This window comes from Poecilia mexicana, unplaced genomic scaffold (genome assembly GCF_051168715.1).
Source record: "Poecilia mexicana isolate PSO_F unplaced genomic scaffold, ASM5116871v1 scaffold_10, whole genome shotgun sequence".
Lineage (NCBI taxonomy): Eukaryota > Metazoa > Chordata > Actinopteri > Cyprinodontiformes > Poeciliidae > Poecilia > Poecilia mexicana.
This window is the reverse complement of record NW_028263379.1, coordinates 22,654,232-22,677,413: the sequence shown is the minus strand read 5'-3', so window position 1 is coordinate 22,677,413 and position 23,182 is coordinate 22,654,232. Positions and strand designations below refer to the sequence as shown.

General features: G+C 39.2%; 3 protein-coding genes across 3 annotated transcripts; 2 read left to right on the top strand and 1 right to left on the bottom strand.

The window, feature by feature from the left end:
- Window positions 1-469: 469 nt before the first annotated feature.
- On the bottom strand, window positions 470-3,860 carry atp5po (ATP synthase peripheral stalk subunit OSCP). The gene is made up of 7 exons (XM_015000089.2): window positions 3,732-3,860; window positions 3,413-3,463; window positions 3,188-3,298; window positions 2,456-2,585; window positions 1,034-1,146; window positions 835-921; window positions 470-709 (listed from the first exon to the last, which is right to left on the bottom strand). Exons 1-7 carry the CDS (start codon window positions 3,756-3,758, stop codon window positions 599-601), a joined length of 630 nt encoding a protein of 209 aa, XP_014855575.1. The 5' UTR covers window positions 3,759-3,860; the 3' UTR covers window positions 470-598.
- A 1,741-nt stretch (window positions 3,861-5,601) lies between these two features.
- On the top strand, window positions 5,602-9,642 carry LOC106925647 (serine/threonine-protein phosphatase 2A catalytic subunit beta isoform-like). Its single transcript, XM_015000090.2, has 7 exons — window positions 5,602-5,930; window positions 6,795-7,004; window positions 7,214-7,387; window positions 7,484-7,573; window positions 8,245-8,406; window positions 8,733-8,851; window positions 8,958-9,642. The coding sequence occupies exons 1-7, from the start codon at window positions 5,829-5,831 to the stop codon at window positions 9,028-9,030; spliced, it is 930 nt and encodes a 309-aa protein (XP_014855576.1). The 5' UTR covers window positions 5,602-5,828; the 3' UTR covers window positions 9,031-9,642.
- A 1,374-nt stretch (window positions 9,643-11,016) lies between these two features.
- sfxn1 (sideroflexin 1) lies at window positions 11,017-22,823 on the top strand. Its single transcript, XM_015000088.2, has 11 exons — window positions 11,017-11,121; window positions 14,278-14,447; window positions 14,522-14,692; window positions 15,694-15,792; window positions 15,902-15,977; window positions 16,139-16,224; window positions 16,866-16,993; window positions 17,081-17,130; window positions 17,320-17,369; window positions 18,134-18,181; window positions 18,259-22,823. Exons 2-11 carry the CDS (start codon window positions 14,284-14,286, stop codon window positions 18,353-18,355), a joined length of 969 nt encoding a protein of 322 aa, XP_014855574.2. The 5' UTR covers window positions 11,017-11,121; window positions 14,278-14,283; the 3' UTR covers window positions 18,356-22,823.
- Window positions 22,824-23,182: the final 359 nt, after the last annotated feature.

The window sequence follows — 23,182 nt, the reverse complement described above, 5'->3', positions numbered from 1 at the left end:
GTTTGTGTTCATACTCTCACTAAAGACAGCTCCTCCGGAGTTACAAAGGTCCCTAGTTTGCCTCTCTGATTAGATGACAATTTAGATAGGCAGCCATCTTTGGGTTGAACAGTGCCATATTAAAACCTTGGAGAAACTGTTTAATTCCTCAACTGTGATTTAAACGTCACTTTACCCCCGACCTGTTCACAGAAAAGTTGCATTCACATCTAGATTTTTATTACACATGGATGTATCTACTGATCTATTACATTTGTGTTTCAGACTAAAGAGACATTGATTAAATATGCCAGACCAATTTCAGATTTCCATTAGCAAACTCTCATATTCAAGTATTGTTTTGTATATTTCTGTCACATAAAATCAGAATAGAATACCTTAACACTTGTGATTCTAACAAATTTCAAGTCCGAGCCGAGGTGAATACTTTCGCAAGGATCTGTCCATCCAAGTAGGGCAAAGACAAAAGTCAGTTTTTTGTAGTTTTTATTAACATCTATAAGAATTTAAGCACAAACACTGGATTTAAGGAGTAACCGCAGTGCTAGGACAAGTAGCAATATTTATGTTTGGGTTTGCAAAATTAAGTCCACAGGACTTAAGTGTCCCTGATGAGCTGGGTCAGTTTCTGGACCTTTGTCTTAGTGGACATGTCCACATATTTGTCTCCAATGCTGACAATCATGCCTCCCAGGATCGAAGGATCTGACTGTAAATAGAAAATGAGTTAAAAATTACAGACAACTCAAAAATATTGATGCAGCCCGATGTGTTTTCCCACCCCGGCTAATTGCTTTAATGCATGTTTAACAACAACAACAGAAAAAACTGTACCTTGGTTTCCAGCTTGATACTTTCCCCCTTCTGAAGAAAGCCATTGAGGGCCACTTTCAGTTCAGCAAGACTAGATTTATCCAAAGGCTGAAACAAAAATGGGTTATGGTATCATTTATCAAAGACCACATGTTCAACACTAAGAGGACCAGTGATTAATAAAGTTACTAGGTCTCTGTAGAACCAACACATTTCCTACCTGAGCAGTGGTGACGGAGCAGATGACCTCTCCACGGTGTGCACTCATCATTTTCTCAAACGCAGAGATAACGTCACCAGTCAGAGTGAGACGACCATTATCAGCCAAGACATCTACAAGAAATAAACAAAACATCCAAGACCAGAGTTTACTCAGAAACAAAATGCACAGAATTCATACATTATATGTAGTTGAAGCTTATTGTGTTTTATAATTGGTTACACTGTCCATAACACGCTTCTCTGCATTTTAGTTAAAGAGCCGGTTATACTTCTCTTATGTTAACGACAGACAAGGTTGAGTTATAATGCAGAGGAAACTATGATGAGAGACTAACAAAAGAAATGCATCATGTATTCCACTAACATGTTTCAACACACAAGACAAAAATACAGGCAAGGCAATAATAAGTACCAACTGAAATAAGTGGTGTCACTATCTGGGTCCAAAATGAACACATTCATCCTCTGATTAACTTCAGAGGAGGATTCAAATGTATCTCTAAATGATTTTCATGAGCATATTGAATCAGTTATGACTTCTAAGGTTAAATGTTTTCATCTTATCTGATCGAATAGTGAAATCTGAAAGCTCAAGAACTCAAGACAAAAGACGAAAAACAAAAAAACATTTTATTTTCAACCGTTAAATAAGACACTGCAAAAAGAATCCTTGTGAGCATGCAGAGATCTATTTAGTCTGCATGCTCAAGAGTAGCTTCTTCACATTTTCCTTTCTTTTGATCTCCAACAGAGTAGACACAGGATTTTCACATCCAGGTCCTATAGGACAGTGTTTTGCGACTTTTAGATGCATCCCTGGTCCAACACACCAGTTTACAGTCAAGTTTTCTACAGTCCTGCTAATGACCTGACCAGGACCCCAGCCCTCGAGGCCTGGATTTGCAGACCCCTTTCTGGTGTATTATTTATTAATGGTGCACATGTGTTTTTCATATTACTGTCTAGTCTAACTAAACTCAATGTTGCATAAAAAAAAAAAAAATTTGCACTGACTCGCCAAAGTAATTGATGAAGTAAACGGTAATTATAATTGACAATATTTTTTGCTTACATGCATTTTTTCAGTTCAATTTAAATTTATTAAACTTTTTAAAATAGGGTAAGACCGTTCTTCTCCAAGTTGCTGTGCATAAGTGTGTATTTATGTATATAAAATTACAGAAGTTTTTTTTTTTATTTAAAAAAACAAAAACAAAAAAAAAACAGGGGCTAGTAGCAGCCCTAATCTGAGGCTTAAGTCAACTTTTAACTTAGCCTTACACATCTAACATTCTTGTCAATTGTCAAATTTACTCTCACGCAGCTCAGTTAAAAGTTTTAAAGACCTCCGTGGTCTAATGAGCAAACTTAAACTACTGCAGTGACAACATGGTGGTTGAAACAAGAGCTCTGCACTCACTGATGAGGTTGACAGTGATTGGGGAAACATTGGCCTTTGCAAGGGCATCGTGGAAAGTCTTCTGCTTGATGCTGCGCTTGACATGAGGATTCATTACAATACCAGACATCTTGGGGTCCTTGATCAGGGCCTAAGAAAACAAGGCAGAATAAAAGAATAATGTTGAAGTTATATTGGATTAACAATGATAAACGGGCAGCACTTTAGTTTATTTTATTTTTATGAAGTAATTTCACAATAAACCATTGGTGTTAGGCAATAGTTTTGTAATTTCAGTCCAATTTAATAAATAAATAAATAAATAAAAAACTTGATCAGATTTAAAACTAAATTTTAAAAAGTAGTGCTGCATTTATTTATTGCTGCTAACTTACAGAAAACAAAAAATACCTACGGAACCCTCTTCTGGCTTTGGGCATGAATAAATTAAGATGCACTCACCGCAGATGCATCATTTACGAGAGCTCTGATTTTAAGAGTCCTGCTTTATAAGGATTCTTAACACTCTTATAAAGCAGGAACACAGGGAAAACTTGACTAACTTTGATGTAATTTTTGTTTTTGTTTATGGGCAAGAAATGATGAAAAATATAGAGGGTTCCAGTTGGAACAGTGAATTGAGACAGGATATTTTAGGTAGTGAACTACTAACGATTTAAATATCATTTATCTATTTGAACTGAGCTTAAAACTAATTCTAGCTAAGAATGAACTGAGCACTACACAACTTACAGAAACTTTCCCCAGCTCCTGCTCGACTTGGTCCAGTTTGTTCTGCTTACTGGCCGCAGAGAACAGAGCTGTGGCATAGCGGCCCTCCACTCCATAGACTTGGATGGGAGGCTAGAAATAAAAATATAGTGTACAATAAACAATTCCAATGTCCAGCTGTCCGTCGATTATAATAATGATGGCGATTGTGTTAATGATCGATCGGCGCAAGTCTAATTCATTTACCTTAACCAGTTTAGCTGCTGGTCTGATAACAGACGTGCTGAACCGGCGAGCCTAGTGGGGAAAAATAATCATGTAAAGAGCAAGCTAAATCTGATTGTGAAGCCTTCTATGCCGTTTACGTTACAGACAGTTAGCTGCAAAGCTAACACATTAGCAGTCATTCAAGTGCACTAACTCGTAAACATTTTGTGAGTATTTAGCGAACCCCTCTAACAACCAAAAAATATATAATGTACATGGTATCCAGTTAAGCTTGGTTAATATCGCTTGGGACTAAGGTAAAATCCTGCAGATGACGAAAAAAGTGTCAATGTCTTACCTGCTGTCCTAGCATGTGTGCTGCCATTTTCTCCTACAGCTGTCCAGAGTAGAACGAGCGACTGCGCATGTGTAGCTGAGAAGGAGCTGTCTTCTTCTTCTTCCTCTTCTTGTTCTTCTTCTTGTTGTTTTGTTTTATGGCGGCTAGCAGACCAACTGTCATGGTGCATTACCGCCACCAACTGAACTGGAATGTGGACAAGCGATAAGCAGGAAGAAAAAGTAATGCTGAAATCAACTTAATTCAACTTCATATTAATAAACTAAATAATCTCTATTAAGTTAGAATAAAAAAACTTAATTAAACCTTTTATTACTTTACTGATATCACGACCAAAATTATCAATTATAAATTTAATATTCATTTATTTATTTTTGGAACTACCTTCTTTATGATTTATAAGCAACAATTTAATTAAAAAATTACCGAATCATTTCAGGAAAAGTACATTTAGGAGCGTTGTTTCAATAAGAAATAGTTTCTGACAGATTCAGATGGTCAAAGTCGAGCAAAAATATCCTAAAATATGTAATTTTTTTGGAAATGACACTCCCCAAACATTATTATTATTATTATTATTATTATTATTATTATTATTATTATTATTATTATTATTATTATTATTATTATTATTATTATTATTATAGGTTTAATTACAGACAGTGTTTGAACAAATATTAACAATGCTTTATTACTGTATGAAGCAAACAAACTTGATGCTGTCTGATATAAGGAAACCATGAAATAATTTACTGTTGCATATTGTTACTGGTGAAGAGGATATTGGTTAGAACAATAATAATTTTTTCTTCTCCATACTTTTTATGCATCAAGGGCAGTGAAACTCCACCCAAATACTCAAGGATCCGATAAGGAAGGAATAATATTTGTGTTTTTCAGTTTTAAGAATGTTACTGGATATATGTTGTAAGTAAATTGATCACATTTCTCAGTCTCCAAGGGAAAATTTGCAGTCAAATGTCAAACTTCAAATGCAGATGGCGCTAACATAAAAAGAAGTAAGACCTGACTGACAATATGACATTAGCTAAAAAAACGTATGATCCAATCTAAAAAAAAAGTCCAGAAACTAAAGTCATTGAAATATTTCATTGTATAAGCTATTACACTAATTTCTAAGGTTTTGAGACTCCACTGAACTACAGTGAGAGCCAATATTTACTAATGAAGAGAACAAGGAACAGTAGGAGTCCTTTCCACGAGTGTCTAACCTACTGAAATGACTCCAAGAACACATCAACGACTCATCCAGGTGGCTACAGGTAAATCTAGGCCAAGAACTCAAGCACTCTGCCTCACAGGCCTCAGTTAAGGACAAGGTTCATGCCTCAACAATAAGACAGAGACTGGCCAAAAATGACATTCTTAGGAAAGCTCCAATTTCAGTGCTAACAAAAAGAACACCTTTTCTTCCACCCGCCCACCCCTAAAATAAAGAAAAGAAGAAAACAAACAACAACAAAAACACCTAAACACCAAGTTACACAAGCCTCTGTAGAGTGACAAAAGAAAATCTTTATAAGCCATTTACAGAAAAAATATGAATACCGTCCAATATTTTAACTTCACAATATTTGACCGTTTTCCCCTCCCCGGCGTGTAAATGGTGCGGACCCACATGTACTGCGTGACCTGTAATATCTGTTGAGGTTTACATGATAAAGTAAAGTATAAATTTTTATAATCCAAACAGAGAATATAGTTCAGTGGGTAATTTAATATAGCTATTCATGCCTTTAATTTTTTAAAAATTATTATTAAACTAAGACGATTTGATCCACGCTGGGCGCGGTGACATCATTAAAAATAATACGCGTTGATCTGCAGTGTCGCTTTCCGATCAAGGTAAGCAAAGGTGAGCTTCTTGGTTATTTTCTCTGATAACAACGAACAGCACTATTAGTGCATGTAAACATCATAACATCTGTATTAACCCGCTGCAGGAACGGGGGAACCACTCCCATCCCAATCCTCCTCCATCACCACCACCACCTGCTGGGAGACGCAGAGCAGTCACAACATACCTACCGGGTTTCCTGCGGGTTTAAAAGCTGGTCGGCTTGCAGGCTGACAAGCATGGATGACAAATCGTTCACCAAGGAGGTGGATGGCTGGATCGAACAGCTGAATGAATGCAAACAGCTAACAGAGAACCAGGTTAAACTCCTGTGTGAGAAGGTAAATACTGCTAATGTTTATGGGCTGATTTAATGGCTAGCGGACAGCTAGCTGGCACGTCTTCTGAATATCTGACTTAGAAGGGGATATTTTCCGCAACAGAAACCATTTGACTGCAGCCTCCATATTCGATAGATGCTACTCGAATATGGAGAAATGCCTTCAATTTGTTTTGCATACTGGTACCTTCACAAAACGCTCTGGCAGACTCAGGAATAACCTCCTGCACGATCCGAAAGATGACAACAGCTATTGTTTTCTCCATATATTGGTCATAATACCTATAATTCCACCATTGGTGAATTTTGATGTGGGCCATAGACAATTGCCCAGGGTAGCATTAAATGGGGAAGCATGAGCACGAAAAAAAAAAAAAAATCAGTTGTACCTTGAACAAGTTTTCTATTGCTTTTATATACATGCAAACAGTGGCGAGATGGTGCCGCTTGGTGTTTCGGGAAGCAAGGTAAATTATTTTTGCCAGGGAAGGCAGCAGAAGGAGGGGCTTTTCCAAGGTGCAAGTTATGCGATAATCTTGTTAAACAGGAAACCTGTCACCTGAATAATTATAATTATATTAATGTCACTAAGAATATAAAATAATTATCAGTATAGTTTTGTTGGAGTTTTTGATTTAAAGAACGTTGCACTCCTTTACTGTGAATTAAAACAAGTCATTCCTGTCCAATTTTTTTCTCAATTAAAATATTTCTGAACTGCCAAGTTTTCTCTTTCTCTTTCATCTTCTGTCTCAAGTACGGTTACAAGTCTTTTGTTCTTTGTCACTACCACATGTAAAGTATATCACTGGTTTCTGTGGAGGCACCGGTATGATCTTGAGTTTCTCTCGGCTCTTTATTCCAGGCCAAAGAAATTCTTACCAAGGAGTCCAATGTACAGGAGGTGAGATGTCCGGTGACCGTCTGTGGAGATGTCCACGGGCAGTTTCATGACCTCATGGAGCTGTTCAAGATTGGAGGGAAGTCTCCAGACACCAACTACCTCTTCATGGGAGACTATGTTGACAGAGGCTACTACTCTGTGGAGACAGTGACACTGCTGGTTTCTCTAAAGGTTAATCTTCTAACATTAATGCATATTTAAACCCTAGTTGCTATAAAAATATTTTTCTTTTCTTCAATTGTGAGCCTTTGTGTTCAATATTTTAATGCCATTGGAGAAACTGGTTCTGAACACTGGGGATGTGAGTCTGCAAATTAATCTTGACACAAAAGAAAATGTCTATGAACCCTTTGAAAGTGCATTATTTTCTGTTTGAATAGGTACGATTTCCTGAAAGAATCACAATTCTCAGAGGGAACCATGAGAGCAGACAGATCACGCAAGTGTATGGTTTCTATGATGAGTGCCTGAGGAAGTATGGAAACGCTAATGTCTGGAAGTACTTCACAGACCTTTTTGACTATCTGCCCCTCACCGCACTAGTAGATAACCAGGTAAGGCGCTGTACATGGAGCACCGTAGAGGAGAGTACTCAGAGTTATGTAAAAACCAAAAACAAAGACTCATGTATTTACTTTCCTGCCTTTAAGATTTTCTGTCTTCATGGAGGATTGTCCCCCTCCATAGACACGCTGGAGCACATCAGAGCGCTGGATCGGTTACAGGAGGTTCCTCATGAGGTACGCTCACCCCATCACAATTTAAACCATCGGCTGGCATAACGTGATTTCTATATCAGCCGTATTTGTAAAGACAAATGCCAGGCAATTAACAAATTCAGATGTGCATGTAGCATTGGCTAGGGGATGTGTTGAAAAGGCCGTCTCAGCTGATCCAGAATTATCCTAGACTTTGTTTTTGAGTATGCATTGGACGCATATTACCTCCAAGTTATCTCGGAGGAAAAGTTTGCCAACCACTAATCAGTCTTCCTTGGCTATTTCAGTCCTCAGACTTAAATCCCGAAGAAATCCTGAGGAGTTGAAAGAGAAAAAGCAAATGAGAGAATTCAGCCTTCTGGTCCATCTAACGCTCTAAAATCCACTTCCAATTGTTAATAGTCATTGTCTTGCAAATTGAAATGGATAAATTACATTGTCAGCATGTCATCAACGTCTGCAAAGGTTTCATAAAAGAACAATTAATTTGATTCATATGTATTCAAGTAGTAAACCATCCAGAAGGAGGCTGGGCAATGTCCCCACATGTCCAACATTGGACACCACTGCTCTGGAGAGAGTATGCAGGGAGGAGTAGTGTTTCTGTAATGTTAAAGAGTAGAGGGTGATGTATATGTATGCATAAAGTCAGGGATGCTCCACCAACACTGACACTTTGCTCTATGTCTTAGGGTCCTATGTGTGACCTGTTATGGTCTGACCCAGATGACCGTGGTGGCTGGGGAATCTCACCCCGTGGTGCCGGCTACACATTCGGCCAGGATATATCTGAGACTTTCAACCACGCAAACGGCTTAACTTTAGTTTCAAGAGCCCACCAGCTGGTGATGGAGGTACTGTGACTTTCACTGCTCACTGAATAGTAAGAAATGGGTTCTAAGTGACTGATGCTGTTTTTTTTTAGACATCATGACCACGAGATTCTCTTCATACAGCACGTGCATTAATCTGAAATTCAACCCCAACTGGTTAAGCAGGCCTTTGCTTTCGGTTTATTGGGAAACATAAATATGTTTGAATAGTTCTTACCTCCTAGTCATGTTCCAGATGCGTACAGATAATCATGCCCATGTTTAAACAACCATGGAAACAGGATTGCATCTTAAACACCATTTATGGCCCCAACAGTTGGTAACACTTAGCATATCTCTTGATCCAGGGTTTTAATTGGTGCCACGACCGCAACGTAGTGACAATTTTCAGTGCACCAAATTACTGCTATCGTTGTGGAAACCAGGCGGCAATCATGGAGCTCGATGATACCCTGAAATATTCCTTGTAAGTGCAGTTTCTCTTCTAAATCCAAATATTCTAGTGGAACTCTGCTGTTTTGTAAATGCAAAATACATTAACAAGTAACCATTAGCTCTGATGTCTCCTTTAGCCTCCAGTTTGACCCTGCGCCTCGCAGAGGAGAGCCCCATGTGACGAGGCGCACACCAGACTACTTCCTGTAAACAACACGATGAGAGGCTGCACAGAGGCTGAAGAAAAGGAGACTGTGGTGGTACACAGGCTTTGTGCCATGATATTGACTTTCACACACAACTTCTTCACTTCTTCTTGATTTTTACCTGTCTGTGCATGAATTAAGTGCTTGGAATGATTGCCACTCTTTACTGTACTGTTACACTACCTGCTGGTATGTCAGGAAATAAACAAAATATTACTGATGACGAGTTAGACTGTTTGACCAAATAAGGTCTTTAAACTACATCCTGTATTTGGCATGACCTTATATCCAAGAAAGCAGTGAAAGCATTATAGGTTTTATTTTGTAGCCAAAGTACAACAGCGTATTCTGGAAGTAGAATAATAAGGTTAAAAGCCAGAATTGTGTATAATCTATTTACACTTTTGTATTTGCTTTCTTTTTTTTCTCTTTTTGCTGCTTGCATTGGGAGAATGTTCTTTTTATACCATTTCAAGTAGTTCTGCCTCTGTTATCACAATGTATTTATTTAAACCTGCATTACTGCTGCAAATGACCTTACTTGTGTAGTATAACTTAATGTTTTTCAGCCAGAACTATCTAAAATAAAGACTTTGGCATTCCCTCTCTCCCTCAACAGTTACGGTGCATTCACTTTCTTTTCGGAGGTCAGATTATTCAAGTTCACATTTGGGGAAACTCAACAACAGAAGTCTTGGTATGAAGTATAGCTGCTGGACATACAGTAAAAAATATAATGAAAGTTGCACATGTAATTATCTATGAACACTTCAAGCATTTTTTTTTCTTTAGACAAAACCGACATATAACTTTATGACACCCAAATGTGAACATGTTCATTTGATGTTTGAACACGTAATTGAGGTAAATGAATCATTGTTTTGTATTCCTAATTAGCAGACTGCTTACTACAGCTTGCAACAAATTTCACTGGCTTTCCAACTTGCAATTGGAACTTGTACAACTTTGTATAAGGTTGATGTTTTGTGCTTGTTAAAGAAACAAGCAAAAACATCGTCTCAATATAAGTCTACCTAAATATTTCAGAATTGTAGAGTTCATAGACTAGAGGGTAAAACCTATAAATACATCTAAACATCACTCTCTTGTAACAGCATTTTTCAGACAGAAAAAATGTCTGAAAAAGGAAGGTTCCGTCCTGTTCAAATTGAAAGTATTCAGCTGAAACATTTTTATTCTAATTTATGTTTACATCAAAATATCCCAAAACAAATTTTACAACTGTTTATTTGCAATCAAACATACAATAAATGAGAAAATATTTACGTTTGTAAGTGGATCTGCTGTTTCTACTCGTTCTCGACGTGAGCCCATATAAATCTCGGACGAAATTGGAGTCACCACCTCAGAGTCACCACTAGATGGAGACAGATTTCCTGTAACTCGCTGATGACCATGAGATCATCGCGGTGATACCGAGGGAAAAACAAGCTAGTTGATTTTATTGATTTTACAACATATTTTGTCTATCTTTTGTACTTTGCATGAACTCATATGAATATATTGATTGTAATTATGTTTATCGTTTCCATTATTTATTTTAATTGAACTGTTATTTATGTTCTGAACTAAAATGGCTTTTGTTTTAGGACTTATCACCTTAGCACTGGTGTTCGCATATTTCCACAATTTTCTCGCACAAGTGTGTGGATTTTCTAAAGTTTTAACGCATTAATGATTTCCTGCCTTGAAAATAAATTTCGCAGCAATGCCACAGCTTTAGCGGAGGTTAATGTCTACAAAATAAAAAGCTTGTTATCAAAAACTAAATGGGCTGAGGCATTCTTGGTCACATAATATTTTCCCTAAATATTGCATTTCATTTAATAGGAGAGGACGTTCGTGCCCTTTCTTCAAAACGCCTGTTTTTGTTTTGTTTTTGAGCATACATAACTGTGTTTTCCAGTATGGACGGAGGTAGGACTTTTATTCTCCCGTGTAGTGTTTCCGGGCTGTGGGGGAACGCTCTGTGTTGTTTGCTGTACTGACGCTGCTGCATGTAAAATTAGCTGGCTGCAGCCAGTTAGGGCCACCCTCTCTCTCACACACACAGACACCCGGAGCCCACAGTGCAGTAAGTAACCTGTGCATTTATCTGATTTGGATCCACAGAGAGGAACCCCGCTTCCTCCGATCGGAGGGGGACTCAAATCCAGATGCCGTGGCTCTTCAAAACGCCTGCTCATACTAGTTGAATCTGGAGCGTCTCACAGCTGGATAAATAGCTGGCGTCTGACAGATGTTGTTCCTTATTATCCTGCTAGAAATGAGGAAGCTCTGGGTCTGATTGATTGATTAGAAGAGGATTTGTGCTTGTTGTTCTTCCAGATGTTCTTGCAGCTCCAGCTGCAGTCCAGATCTGACTGGTCTATGTCAAGTTGGAAGTTGGCATCCGATTCGAAGCTTCCTGTACGGCACTTTGACTAAGGGGCAATTATGCTAACTTAACCTCTCTGGTCTAAATGTAATCCGCTCTAGTTCTAAATCTGAATTATTTAGAATGGTCAAATTTAACCTGAATTCATTTGGAATTCGGTTTATTATTGTTGGGGTATTTTGCATTCTTTAAATATTCTGTAAAACATTTATTTTTTTAATTCAATTTGTGAAAACTCAAAAATGAGCAGTTTCCTGCTTTTTTGGTCTGCACGAGTTTCCGTGGAGTTTATCTTTTACCATACAAGTTACAAAATACAGAGATCAAAACTATGCAGAGTTTGTAAAATAGTTTCTGATTTCATCAATCATTATTTGATTCAACAGTCATTATTTGACTTATGAAAACTCAACAAAAGAAATGTTACGACTGTCTGTGCCTAAAAATTTTTTATCTCAAATAAAGTCTAGCTTGAAAGGTACACCACCTGGACGTACTTCTTCTGCACTAATGACAAATCCTATAAAGTACAGTTTGTGAGACCTTTATTCAAATTGTAACGAGTCAAAGAAGTGTGATTTTACTTTCTTGTTTCTTAATCACATTTTGAGGTGTGCCATTTTAAAAGTACATCAGATCAAACCTTTTTCAGAATTACCTTTACAGTGGTTGCAGATCCCGTAGCATGTAGTTTGGTGTTTGTAAAACTATTTTTCAATTTGAGAAAATTACTTATTTGTCTCAACACCATGTCACGATTGGTCCAAATTCAGATAAAGTTATTTTACACTGATGACCGATTCAATAAAGAAATATTTGTAATTTTAGTTTTTTTAAAACACATTTTGGTTTCATGTAATCTTATATTGAGTTCCGCTTACAAAATACAGCTTTTTAAGAGTTGTTCTATATTGTTGGATTCTATTAAATGCTTTTGAAAACCTTCATGCCATTTGCATAAACTCCCTCTCGAAAACTGTGAGTTAATTGATCCTGAGACCACTTTGCAAAGTTTGAAAAGAACTGCACCTCAGATCAGAAAATGACAAAAATAACACATAACATATTCTATATAACAGTTCTTGATTTAAAACAAAATCTTGCAAAAAACAATGAGGTTTTCATAAAATATAAAATAGGGTTCATAGACCCATGCAATTCAAGTTTAAATCAATCAATCAAGTGTATTTATATAACATTTAAGCAACAGGGCAGTTCACAGTGTTTCACATCAGAAAAACATAAAAACATCAGAAACACACAATAACGTCACCAATATGTAATATTTCTAACTATAGTGAGTTAAATGTGCTCTGGACAGGTTGTATGTAGCGGAATAGCCCTTTAATGAAGAGCAGAATCCGACACTTCTAATCAGATGCCAACTTCAGCATCGTTGGGCATTGAGCGTATCCAACGTGTTTACCCTGCGATCACTGACAGAAAGCTGCAGCGTGTAAACAGTAGAAAGTCACTCTTCTAATGTCTCCTGTGATGCTGCTTGTGTTCATTATGTGATTAATGTATCTCGAGTTGCTGTGAATTTCAGGTTAATGTGTAGCCACGAAGGCTCCCTGCGATTGGCTGAGAGTGAGGGCAGAAGCAGCTCAGGGTCTGCAGATTAAAGGCCGACAGTGAACAAAGTTCAGTCCTCTCGTGTCACATTAATCTGTCTCTCTCAGCATCAGATTAATGCTATTAATATATTGATCAATGTCTGTACTATATTAAGTGAAGTGTTCCGCCACCGCTGTCCAGAACACCGATTTAATGTTCTGAACCTTTAATTGAGTCGGCATGCCTTCTGCACAACACAGCACGGCACACAGAAGCAACTTTGTGAAGCAGTTAAATGCTTAAATCCTTGCAGCTGATTGTCATGATGCTGGCTTCCTCCCCTCTTTCATCGCGTGTGTGGTCCAAATGATGTAATACCTCGCCGGGGTTTCATGCTGGTACACAGAAAAATAATTTTAATACACTAATACCCAGAAATGGTAGGGGAATATACCAAATCATTAGAACTTCACTATTTTAACACTGGCACCACATGTCACCGAGAAACTTAACAACAAATATAAAACTAAAAACTGCTGACACTGCACTAACGGTGGTGATGAAATGCCTAAATTCACCCTGTCATTCACAACTTGCAAAGCAGCAAAGATGCATTTTGTTTTCCCGCAACTCTTGCTGCCTAGTTGGTTGTCAAATCGACAGGAAAACTCAGTCAAATAACTTCTATGGTAAAACTGCTACTTTTCTTACTTCCTGCAGCAACTAGCTGTGTTGCAACGCAGTTGCAGTGCAGTAACATCATCAGAATTACTCAGTGTCCTTGCTTACGAAGAGTTTGAAAGTTTTTCCTCGTCGCTTTGGCCCCACTCAGCATGCTACTGATTATAGCGACCTTTACTCAGAATAATGAGCGTCCTGCTTTGCACATCTATTATAATTGTCTTCTCTGACTTTTCTGGCTTATTTGCTTTCATATTGTGGTAGAACTTTTTCTTTAATAAAATGTAAAGTTACGTGACTAAAAGCACACTTTCTACACTCACAGGCTCTGGTTTGCAGATTTAAATCCTCCAATCCCTTTAAGACTTTCTGCAAACTGCTGTTGAGTTACAGTTTGAGATTTACCCTTTTGCTGCACTCATGGCCGGGTGCCTAACAATCCTTGTGCCAAGTCTGGCCATTGCCATGGCAACATTATACTGAACTGAAAGGAGCATTGTATCTCTCTAGTACTACTTGTCTGACTTCTTTCCCCTCAAATACAAGTCATTTGTACTGGAGGGGCGCCCAGCACTCACTAACACCTTTCATCCTTTTACCATTTCTCTCTGTAAGATAAATATGGCAGCCGAACTATCAACCTCCATAAACATCAAGGAGCCCCGGTGGGACCAGAGCACATTTGTTGGTCGAGCCAAACATTTCTTCACCGTCACAGACCCGAGGAACATCCTCCTGACCAACGAACAACTCTCACATGCACATTCAATCATCACTGACTACAGGTAAAGCAGTTCAGCAGGAACAGGGAGTGACTTTGGGAAGAGGGTTTTGCTCACATATGTTCTCGATCTCGCAGAAAAGGCATCGTCTCGCCGGGTCTGACGGAAGACGAACTGTGGAGGGCCAAGTATGTTTTCGACTCGGCCTTTCATCCCGACACCGAGGAGAAGATGATTCTGATCGGCCGCATGTCGGCTCAGGTTCCCATGAACATGACCATCACTGGGTGTATGATGACGTTTTATAAGTAAGATCTGCACACACACACCTCGTGACTTGGCGAACTTTGTTGGGACGTTTTCTGATCTGTTGCTTATCCAGTGCCTTGCAGAGCTATTCATACCACTTAATCTTTTCTTTTCCCGCATTTTGCTACATTACAAAACATTAGTGAACAAACGGCGTCATAAAGACCAAGGAATGCAGCAGACAGGTCAGAGATAAATAGAGAAGTTATACAACACCTAAGAAAGGACTGTTCTGAATATTTTCTAAATATGAGAAGATTAAGGCAACACTTAAAATCTACCTTGAGGAGATCATTGATTAGAAAACCAGGCAATAGACCACCAGTCTACTGCCTAACCCACAACTCAGGTAGGATAATCAAGAGAAACATCCTCTATGCACTCTACAAATCTGACCTTCATGGAAGAGTGGCATGAAGAAAGCAATTCTTGAAAGTAGGACAGAAATAGTGTTTTTTATAGTTTGCCACTAGCCAGGATGGAGGTTGACCCTCAGACCAGGTAACGACCCTCAACGTACATCCAGAGATGCCTTAGATCAAAGCATATTAATTGGTTAAGAATGGCCCAGTCAAAGTTTAGACCAAAATCCATTTGAAGTTCTGCTGCAAAACTTGACCAGATTCTCTTCTTTCATGCTGACTGAAAATGAAGTATTTGCAACAACAACAACAACAAAAAAGTTTTTTTTAAGCTGGTAGAAACATAACCCAAAACACTTGCAAGTGCATATAATAAGAAGGGCAGTTCATATCCAAAACCCAGAGAGGATCCTGCAATTTTCTAGTTCTAATTGATAAAATCCTAACACTTTATAACTATGTGCCCCTACTGATTCATCACATATAGTCCTAATACTATAATATGTTAAAAATGAACACTTTGCAAGGCACTATAAATCACCTTATGGATCATATTATAAAAAACATTGAATCCTGTTTGCAACAAGAACACCAGTGAGAGCTGATTTTATTTTATTTTACTTGTGCTCTTCTCACAGGACAACTCCTGCCGTGCTGTTCTGGCAGTGGATCAATCAGTCCTTCAACGCAATAGTGAACTACACCAACAGGAGCGGCGACGCTCCGATCACGGTCAGGTAGGAGGCAGCAGTCGCAGCTCGGAGTCGGCCACGTACGGATTAACCCTTTAATTCCACCGCTCCTGTGCGGACCGCTTTGGTTTAATGCGGACTTTTCTGTTTGCAGTCAGCTTGGCACAGCTTATGTCTCTGCTACCACAGGGGCAGTCGCCACCGCTCTAGGACTAAATGCCCTAACAAAGGTACCACTTCATCTAACCCCGTAACGCATCCCATTGTAATGGCAGCTCTTGTGTTGCCTCCTTGACGGACGTGCTGCTGTTTGACCGGGGAAAGCTTCGAGTCCAGCCTCAGAGACGAAGCAGTCAGGTGACTCTGTCTCCTGTTTGTTGCTCTCCCGCAGCACGTGTCTCCGCTGATTGGACGGTTCGTGCCGTTTGCTGCTGTGGCGGCTGCCAACTGCATCAACATCCCGCTGATGAGACAAAGGTGAAGGAGGGGTGGTGAACGGGAATATGCTCACTTAGCCTTGTTGTCGTAGAGCAGCGTCACTTCCAAGCGCCTGGTTGGGATGCACTCGATAAAGAAGAAGTGTGTGTCCCGATGAGGCTCGTTTGTCAGATTAGCTTTTGAAAATGACAATGTCCCAGCAGGTATAACGCAAGCTCTAATTTCTGGAGTAAGACGCTTTTATTGGTCTGATGTAACTTTCTAATCTTACGTTTCATGTTTCCATGAGCTGGAAGCTGAAAATCACTACAAATAGCAGAAATTAATGCTTGGAAGCCTCAGTCTCTGTGGTGTTCACCTGTCTACAATGTTCAACTTGGTGAATTAAATTTGTGAATTTTCAGTAGTACTCTAATTTATTGAATATGACTACAGATACTAATGGAGATATGGTGGCCACAAAATACTACTTTTTGTTTAAAATCTCTAAGATTAAGATAATTTTCATGCCTTCTTTGCCATCCTCCTCACTGTGCGTCTTTCGTCAGATTTATTTCTGAGCAGACGGATATGAAATCAAAGTGACTAGAAACTCTAATCAACTTGAGGATCATTTTCTATTGCAATGTTTAATGAAAGGTGCTGCATGAACGAAGCTTGACTGGTTGATTTGTCTTCAGAGAACTTCAACATGGGATTCCCATAACAGACGAAAATGACAACAGGTTAGGAGAGTCAACAAAAGCTGCTCAGCAGGCCATCTCTCAGGTCGTGGTCTCCAGGATCCTCATGGCTTCTCCGGGAATGGGTATGAGTCTCTCTGTTTGGTCAGACTTTATATTAACAATCTGAGTTGCACGCTCTGCGAAGTCACGCCTCGTTGGTCTCTTTCCAGCCATCCCTCCGTTTTTAATGAATCACCTGGAAAAGAAGGCTTTCCTGAAGGTAAGCGTGAGCTGCACTCCTCACGACAAAAAGCTGCGCTCCCATGAAGCTAGACAGTCGGTTGAAGTTGGCCCCCTCTCAGCCTCGACCCGACAGAGGAATGAAAAGAGCTGAGACCATACCGCTCTTGTATGGGAGTTCCCCGCCGCCTTTGTGTGCCTCGGTCATTTTTCTGCCTTGTCTTTTCAGAGGTTTCCATGGATGAGTGCACCCATTCAAGTCAGCCTGGTGGGATTCTGGTGAGTGGTCAGAGATGGCCCACCTGATAAGCTCTCACGAGAGTCCTCTCAAATATCAGCCTAATTTCTCGCAGCGGAGACATTTGATCACCATAATCCCAGGATTGAAGCGGCAATCTGAGACCTTCAGGTCACAGCGAAGGAGTTTAGAGGAAATGCTTTGTTTCCTCTTCTGAAAAATTATTCATCTGCTGCACACGTCTCTTCAGAGGTTCAAGTTAAAGCTGTTCCGATACGAAGATGGTCACTAGCAGCGCTCACTGCGGTATCACAAACCAGTGAAAAAGAAGGTTGTTGAGGATTGTTATGGTCAAACATACTTAGTTTAGCTTCAGCTGTTCAAAGCACATTGTTCCAGAAGTCCTGCGGTTCATTCAGATGAAGTTTTGGAATCGTAAGTTGTGCTGCCGTGTTGTTGGTAAGACAAGGCTTTTGACTCAAAGAAGCTGTGGAGAATGTGCTAAGATGCCCACTGCGTTTTCCTCTTGAGAGTAATCTTTCTCACGTTAGAATAGTGGCAACTACTTTGCCTCATAAATCCTATGGAAGCAGCAACAGCATTCTAACATTTTTGAGTAGACTCAGTTTTGGACCAAATTGTCACTATAAGTCCTGATATGTAAATTCTTCAAACTGAAAGAGGGTGTACTTTCTTTTTTATCAGGACTCCGAGCGCAAATCTTTGTGCCCTATATGCAACACTTGTGTAACAGCTCACTCTGATAGCACAACCACATTTATTGTCTTTGTCGTTTCTTTCTCAGCCTGGTGTTTGCCACTCCTTTGTGCTGCGCATTGTTCCCTCAGAAGAGGTGAGTGAGTTTATAACTCTGCTCCGATAAGAACTCAACCTGAGCCACGTTAACTCTTCCCTCCCCGTCCGATCCAGCTCCATGTCCGTCAGCCGCCTGGAGCCGGAGCTGCAGGAGAAAATCCGGGCCAGCCACCCGGGAGTGGAGCGGGTCTACTTCAACAAAGGGCTATGAGCGCGCGTCCAAACTCTGCCATAGGTCAGCTGTAGAGTCGGCCCTCACCACTCTGACTACCCTCCTCATTCAGTGTGCCAAAGTTAGGTTTTCTTGTCTTATTTCCAACGTTCACATCCACATCTGAGGTCTCCCTCTCACAGTCAGTCTCTGTTTAAAAAAAATAAATAAATAAATCAGGGCCAAATCTTTGCTTTTATCAATGTGATTGTTTTTTTGTTTTTGTTTTTGATTTTTGCAAAAAGATTCTTGCACAGGGCTAGATGAAATGATTTAAAGGGGTAGTATTACGCCATTTCAAAGAATAAGAAAGCAACTGTCACCTTAAGTTGTTTTAGAAATGCTGTTTATATCCATCATGACTTAAAAAAAATTTGACATTACAACTTAATGCCTTGAAATTGGGCCTGTCTCTTTAAGAAGCTCCTGCTCTTGCTCCGCCTTCAGGAAGTTGTTACAACATTTTTCCATTAGGCTTTTAACAACATTTCTTGCCAGAATTGCACTGCGAAGTAGGTCTTATGTTGAGCTCAGTAGATGCACAGTTCCACCAGGTGTTTTCTAATTGCTGCTGCTGCTAGTCTGAAGGGATGAGTGTGGGAGTCGTGGAGAAGGGGTGCTGTGTGATGCAGAAGCTCTGCTTGCAGACTGCAGCTGGAGGAGCTTTGTGGAAAAGTTGTCACTCTGTGAGAGCAAGTGTTTTGTGCCTCTGTTCCTGAGATTAAAGGATTTCTCAAACATGCATGAAAGAATCAAGGCAACACTCAAAAGTATGTTGTTGAGAAGGGAATGACACTAGAACATGCCGACTTTACTGAGTACTGCCCCTTTAACGTTCCTCCCAGCGGGTTTGTTGTGACCTGTGTGAACTTGTTTGAAGTGAACATTTCTTCTGTGCAGTGTTTAGTTTTAGTTTGGTGACTCGTTGCTCGTTTGATCCCATGAATCACCGTACTTCAGGTGGGCAGACAGTTTTTAACCCGCTTACATTACAACTGGTTCAAAACACGCAGGATTTTTCCTCTCCTTTTTTTTTTTTTTTTTGCCAAATTGGTACTGATGCTTTTTTTTAAAAATCTATCGACAATTGCAACCTCTTGACCCGAGTTCCTTTGGGAAAGTGATTGCGTTAAAACAAGCCTCTCGACATCTAATCGTGGATCTTAAGCTGATCCTCAAGGTATCTGCCCTGCAAAAATGTGATGTAGCGACGGTTGCTGCCAGTGACGGGCCAACATGGTGCTATTTGATGTCTTAATAATCAGTGTTTATCGTATTATTTATTCTGCTTACCAGACACACACGAACAAACCACTGCTCATGTGAAAATGCTGAAACAGATCTTTTGGTTCTACTCAGCCACATCCTAACATTTACTGAGAGTTGCATAATTTCTGTTGAACTTTTGCAAATCTGGGTACGTTTAACCATACAAAACAAATGTAGGCATAGAGGAGCAGACGGTCGCATAAACGTTTCCTCTCGTTGGCGCCACAAACTTTTGTGTGTCTCATTCTAAGTAGCGCATAATTGAAGTGGAAGAAAAGAAATGATGCATGGTTTTTAAAATTCTTTCGCAAATAAAAATCTGAAGAACTCAAGCTCACTCGGATTAGGTCGAGACATTTCTAAGCATCAATTTTCAAGTCTTGCCATAGATTCTCAGTTGGCTACAGGTCTGGACTTTGACTGGACCATTCCGACGCAGGACTGGGCTTCGATCCAAATCGTTTCCCTGCCGCTCTGGCTGAATGTTTAGATTAGACAGTGCTCTAGGACAGTGTTTTTCAACCTTTTTTGAGCCAAGGCACACCGTTTTAATTGAAAAAATCACAAGGCACACCACCAACCAAAAATGTAAACAAAGATACTCTGTAGCTGCCTATATTATATAGTCATTCTTATCAAAGTTTCTTGAATAGGAATCAAATAAACACAAAAATTTATTTTTAATCACATTTTATATTTATTTCAAATTGCATGTACCATGTCCACTTCAAAAATACACCTAAACAGGGCCACGACAATGTGGTCTTAAATTTTAAGAAGTTGTAGAAAACTTCAAAGGGTTTTTACCAACTAATCCACAAGCATTCTTATAGCCGGAATACAGAAAATAATTCTTATTCTGAAAGAAGCAATAATATTTGGGAAAGATTTCACTGTTACAATATGAAGATTTGCATGTACAAAATGTCAATATCTGTATATTTTACCCAGCAGGTGTGAAACCTGTGCATATTTGGATGAAAACAGCTGATTTCCTGACAGAAATTGAAGAAAGACAAAGCTCTTCCTCAACAGCTCTCAGTCTCTCTCTGGTTTTAGTTTTTATAGTAACCAGGCTTGAGAAGCTCACTTCACACAGATATGTTGTGGGAAATGGACCCATGTTCTTTCCAACTACTGCTGAGCTTCACTGTCTTTTCCATCACTGTCGTCACAGTCTTGCTAGATACAATGCTCTCATCGCTACCTGTAACATTCATGCATCACTAATTCTCTTGTTTTAATGTAAAATGCTCTGTACCTACTGCGATCTAGTGGTAAGAAAATTACATGATTACGCCGCTAGCCACTACTAACCATGGTTTCGTTAACACCAAGCTTAAGTGCAGCGGCTCTATTTCCCTCCTGTAGTGGCAGACCGACAGTCCTCAACGTAAAAGCTGCATCATACGAGTTTGAAAACATTTCTCCGTCGTGCCTGCTGCTAGCATGTGGTTGTTCTAAATGAAAATTAACGCGTTCTTCTTTGATTTACAATTTTGACTTCTAATGATTCACTTCCGGCTAGAGAGCCCCCTGGTGGTTGAAGAAAAATACACAGAAAAGCCGCACCGGGCTACAATCCGCATGGTTCAAAGCTTAGGAAAAAAGTAGCAGCTTATAGTCTGGAAAATACGGTACCATAGGTGAAATTGGATAATTTCCACGGCACACCTGACGATCACTCACGGCACACTAGTGTGCCGCGGAACAGTGGTTGAAAAACACTGCTCTAGGAGATGTTTTCTAACTTAAAGTTTATTTAAACATCTCCAAATTGGTACTGATGCTTTTTAAAAAAAAGCATCAGTACCAGTGCTGGGATTTTGTTCTTTCTGATGGTGTTGGTAAACATTGGCACTGTATTTTGTAATTAAGTGACTCCTTCAGATTTTATTCAAGGGTATCGGAATAAAGAGGGCTAAATACAAACACATGGCTCTGTTTTTGGAGTTCTTGTTCATTAAAAATGTTCAAGGCCATGCATCGTTTTCCCTCCACTTTACGTTTATGTTCTGCTTAGTGCTGCTCTATCAGAGTCAATAAAAAATATATATTGAAGCTGATTGAAAACTAATGTGACTTTTCACACATGCATTTGGGAGTTTATACCTACTGCTTTTGGGTGTAAAACTGGAGAAAAGATGCATGTGAGAAGGAGTAATGAAATCTGAGATTTCTTTCCAAGACTTTGTGGACATTTTAACTCGTCAGAGACACATTTTATCCTGCTGAGTCTGAGGAATGTGGAAACTGTGCAGCTACAGTCCCCTGCTCAGCGTTTTGTCTTTTGTTCAGACTAACAGATAAAACACCAACTCTACAGTTACTTCAGCTCATAGTATATCTGAGTTTGAACCTCAATCAGATGAAGCAGTTTTCCCTCTGGTCTTGTAATTTATATTTCTCTGAGCGTTTGGCCTCTCTTTTTTTTTCCCCTCCCCCCAAAAATACTATTGTCATCAGTAAGCTATTCTCATACAATATTCATCGTTATGCATTATTAAAATCAGGGATAAGAGACAAATAAAAGATGAACTTGACACCAGAAAACTTAACATGCAATATTTATCCAAACAAATCCAACTTTTGGACTTTAAAATAAACCTTTAACTATATTTCTGAGGACCAGGCATGCAGTGAGATTGTGCTCCACTTACCACAGATGTTTACATTCCTCAATGACCGTCGATTCAGTCCTTGTGCAGCCCTTCCCCTTCATGGTGTTTTAATGTTTTCTGTGACCTTCCTCACGTAAGTTGTTGTTCACTTTAGACCTTGGGTGTTTTTAGGAGCTGTTCCTGGCTGATTTGAAGTGAAGGTTATTCTTGTCTTCAAGGTAACTGAATGTAGTCCCAGGTGTTAAAAGACATGTTGGTTTAGAAAAGCACAAACGAGCGACAAAATGCAGCACATTTTTAAAAACTTGTTCATCTTTGATTGGTGAATGACAAAGTTTAAAAAAAAAAAAAAACTTCTTTATTTGAAATGGATTAAAGCTGCATCTCATCAGATGGCTCTTTGCAAGTGTTGGAAGTTTAACCCTTAAATTTCAGCATCACAACCAAAGTGATTCAAATGGACATGAGGGTAAAAAGTCATTTACTGTTTCATGTGACAAAAACCGTGATTGTTCTGCAGTAACATGGGGTGATGTGATGTTAACAGTATCTGGGTGAAATAAAGGTAATTTAATCTGTTTTGTGTCGTTTGTTCACCTTTTGGTCACGGGCACAGGAGCGTAATAAAAATGCAGGAATCTGAAAAAGTTGATTTATTTCAGAAATTCTTTAAAAAAAAAAAAAAGAAAATTCCACATTACACTCAGTGAGACATAAGAGTTTATTTCCGTTTCTTTTAATCATTATTTCTTGCAGCTACTGAAAACGAAATTTATTTCCTGAAAGATGTATCTTTCAGAAAACCATTTAAGATGTTATGTTTTAATTACAGAAATGTTACATTATGATCATGTGTGACAATCAAGGTGAAGACTGACAAGATTAGCCATGAAAGCTGGATAGTAAAGAGGCTGGTTGGCCAAGCAGTAATTCCTGC

Coding starts and splice junctions, on each gene's coding strand:
- atp5po (XM_015000089.2), bottom strand. CDS start 3,758: ATGGCAGCACACATGCTAGGACAGCAG. Junction 3,464..3,731: donor CACACATGCTAGGACAGCAG/GTAAGACATTGA, acceptor TTTCCCCACTAG/GCTCGCCGGTTCAGCACGTC. Junction 1,147..2,455: donor AATCACTGTCAACCTCATCA/GTGAGTGCAGAG, acceptor TATTTCTTGTAG/ATGTCTTGGCTGATAATGGT.
- LOC106925647 (XM_015000090.2), top strand. CDS start 5,829: ATGGATGACAAATCGTTCACCAAGGAGGTGGATGGCTGGATCGAACAG. Junction 5,931..6,794: donor TTAAACTCCTGTGTGAGAAG/GTAAATACTGCT, acceptor TCTTTATTCCAG/GCCAAAGAAATTCTTACCAA. Junction 8,407..8,732: donor CCCACCAGCTGGTGATGGAG/GTACTGTGACTT, acceptor CTCTTGATCCAG/GGTTTTAATTGGTGCCACGA.
- sfxn1 (XM_015000088.2), top strand. CDS start 14,284: ATGGCAGCCGAACTATCAACCTCCATAAACATCAAGGAGCCCCGGTGG. Junction 15,793..15,901: donor GACGCTCCGATCACGGTCAG/GTAGGAGGCAGC, acceptor TTCTGTTTGCAG/TCAGCTTGGCACAGCTTATG. Junction 16,225..16,865: donor ATCCCGCTGATGAGACAAAG/GTGAAGGAGGGG, acceptor ATTTGTCTTCAG/AGAACTTCAACATGGGATTC.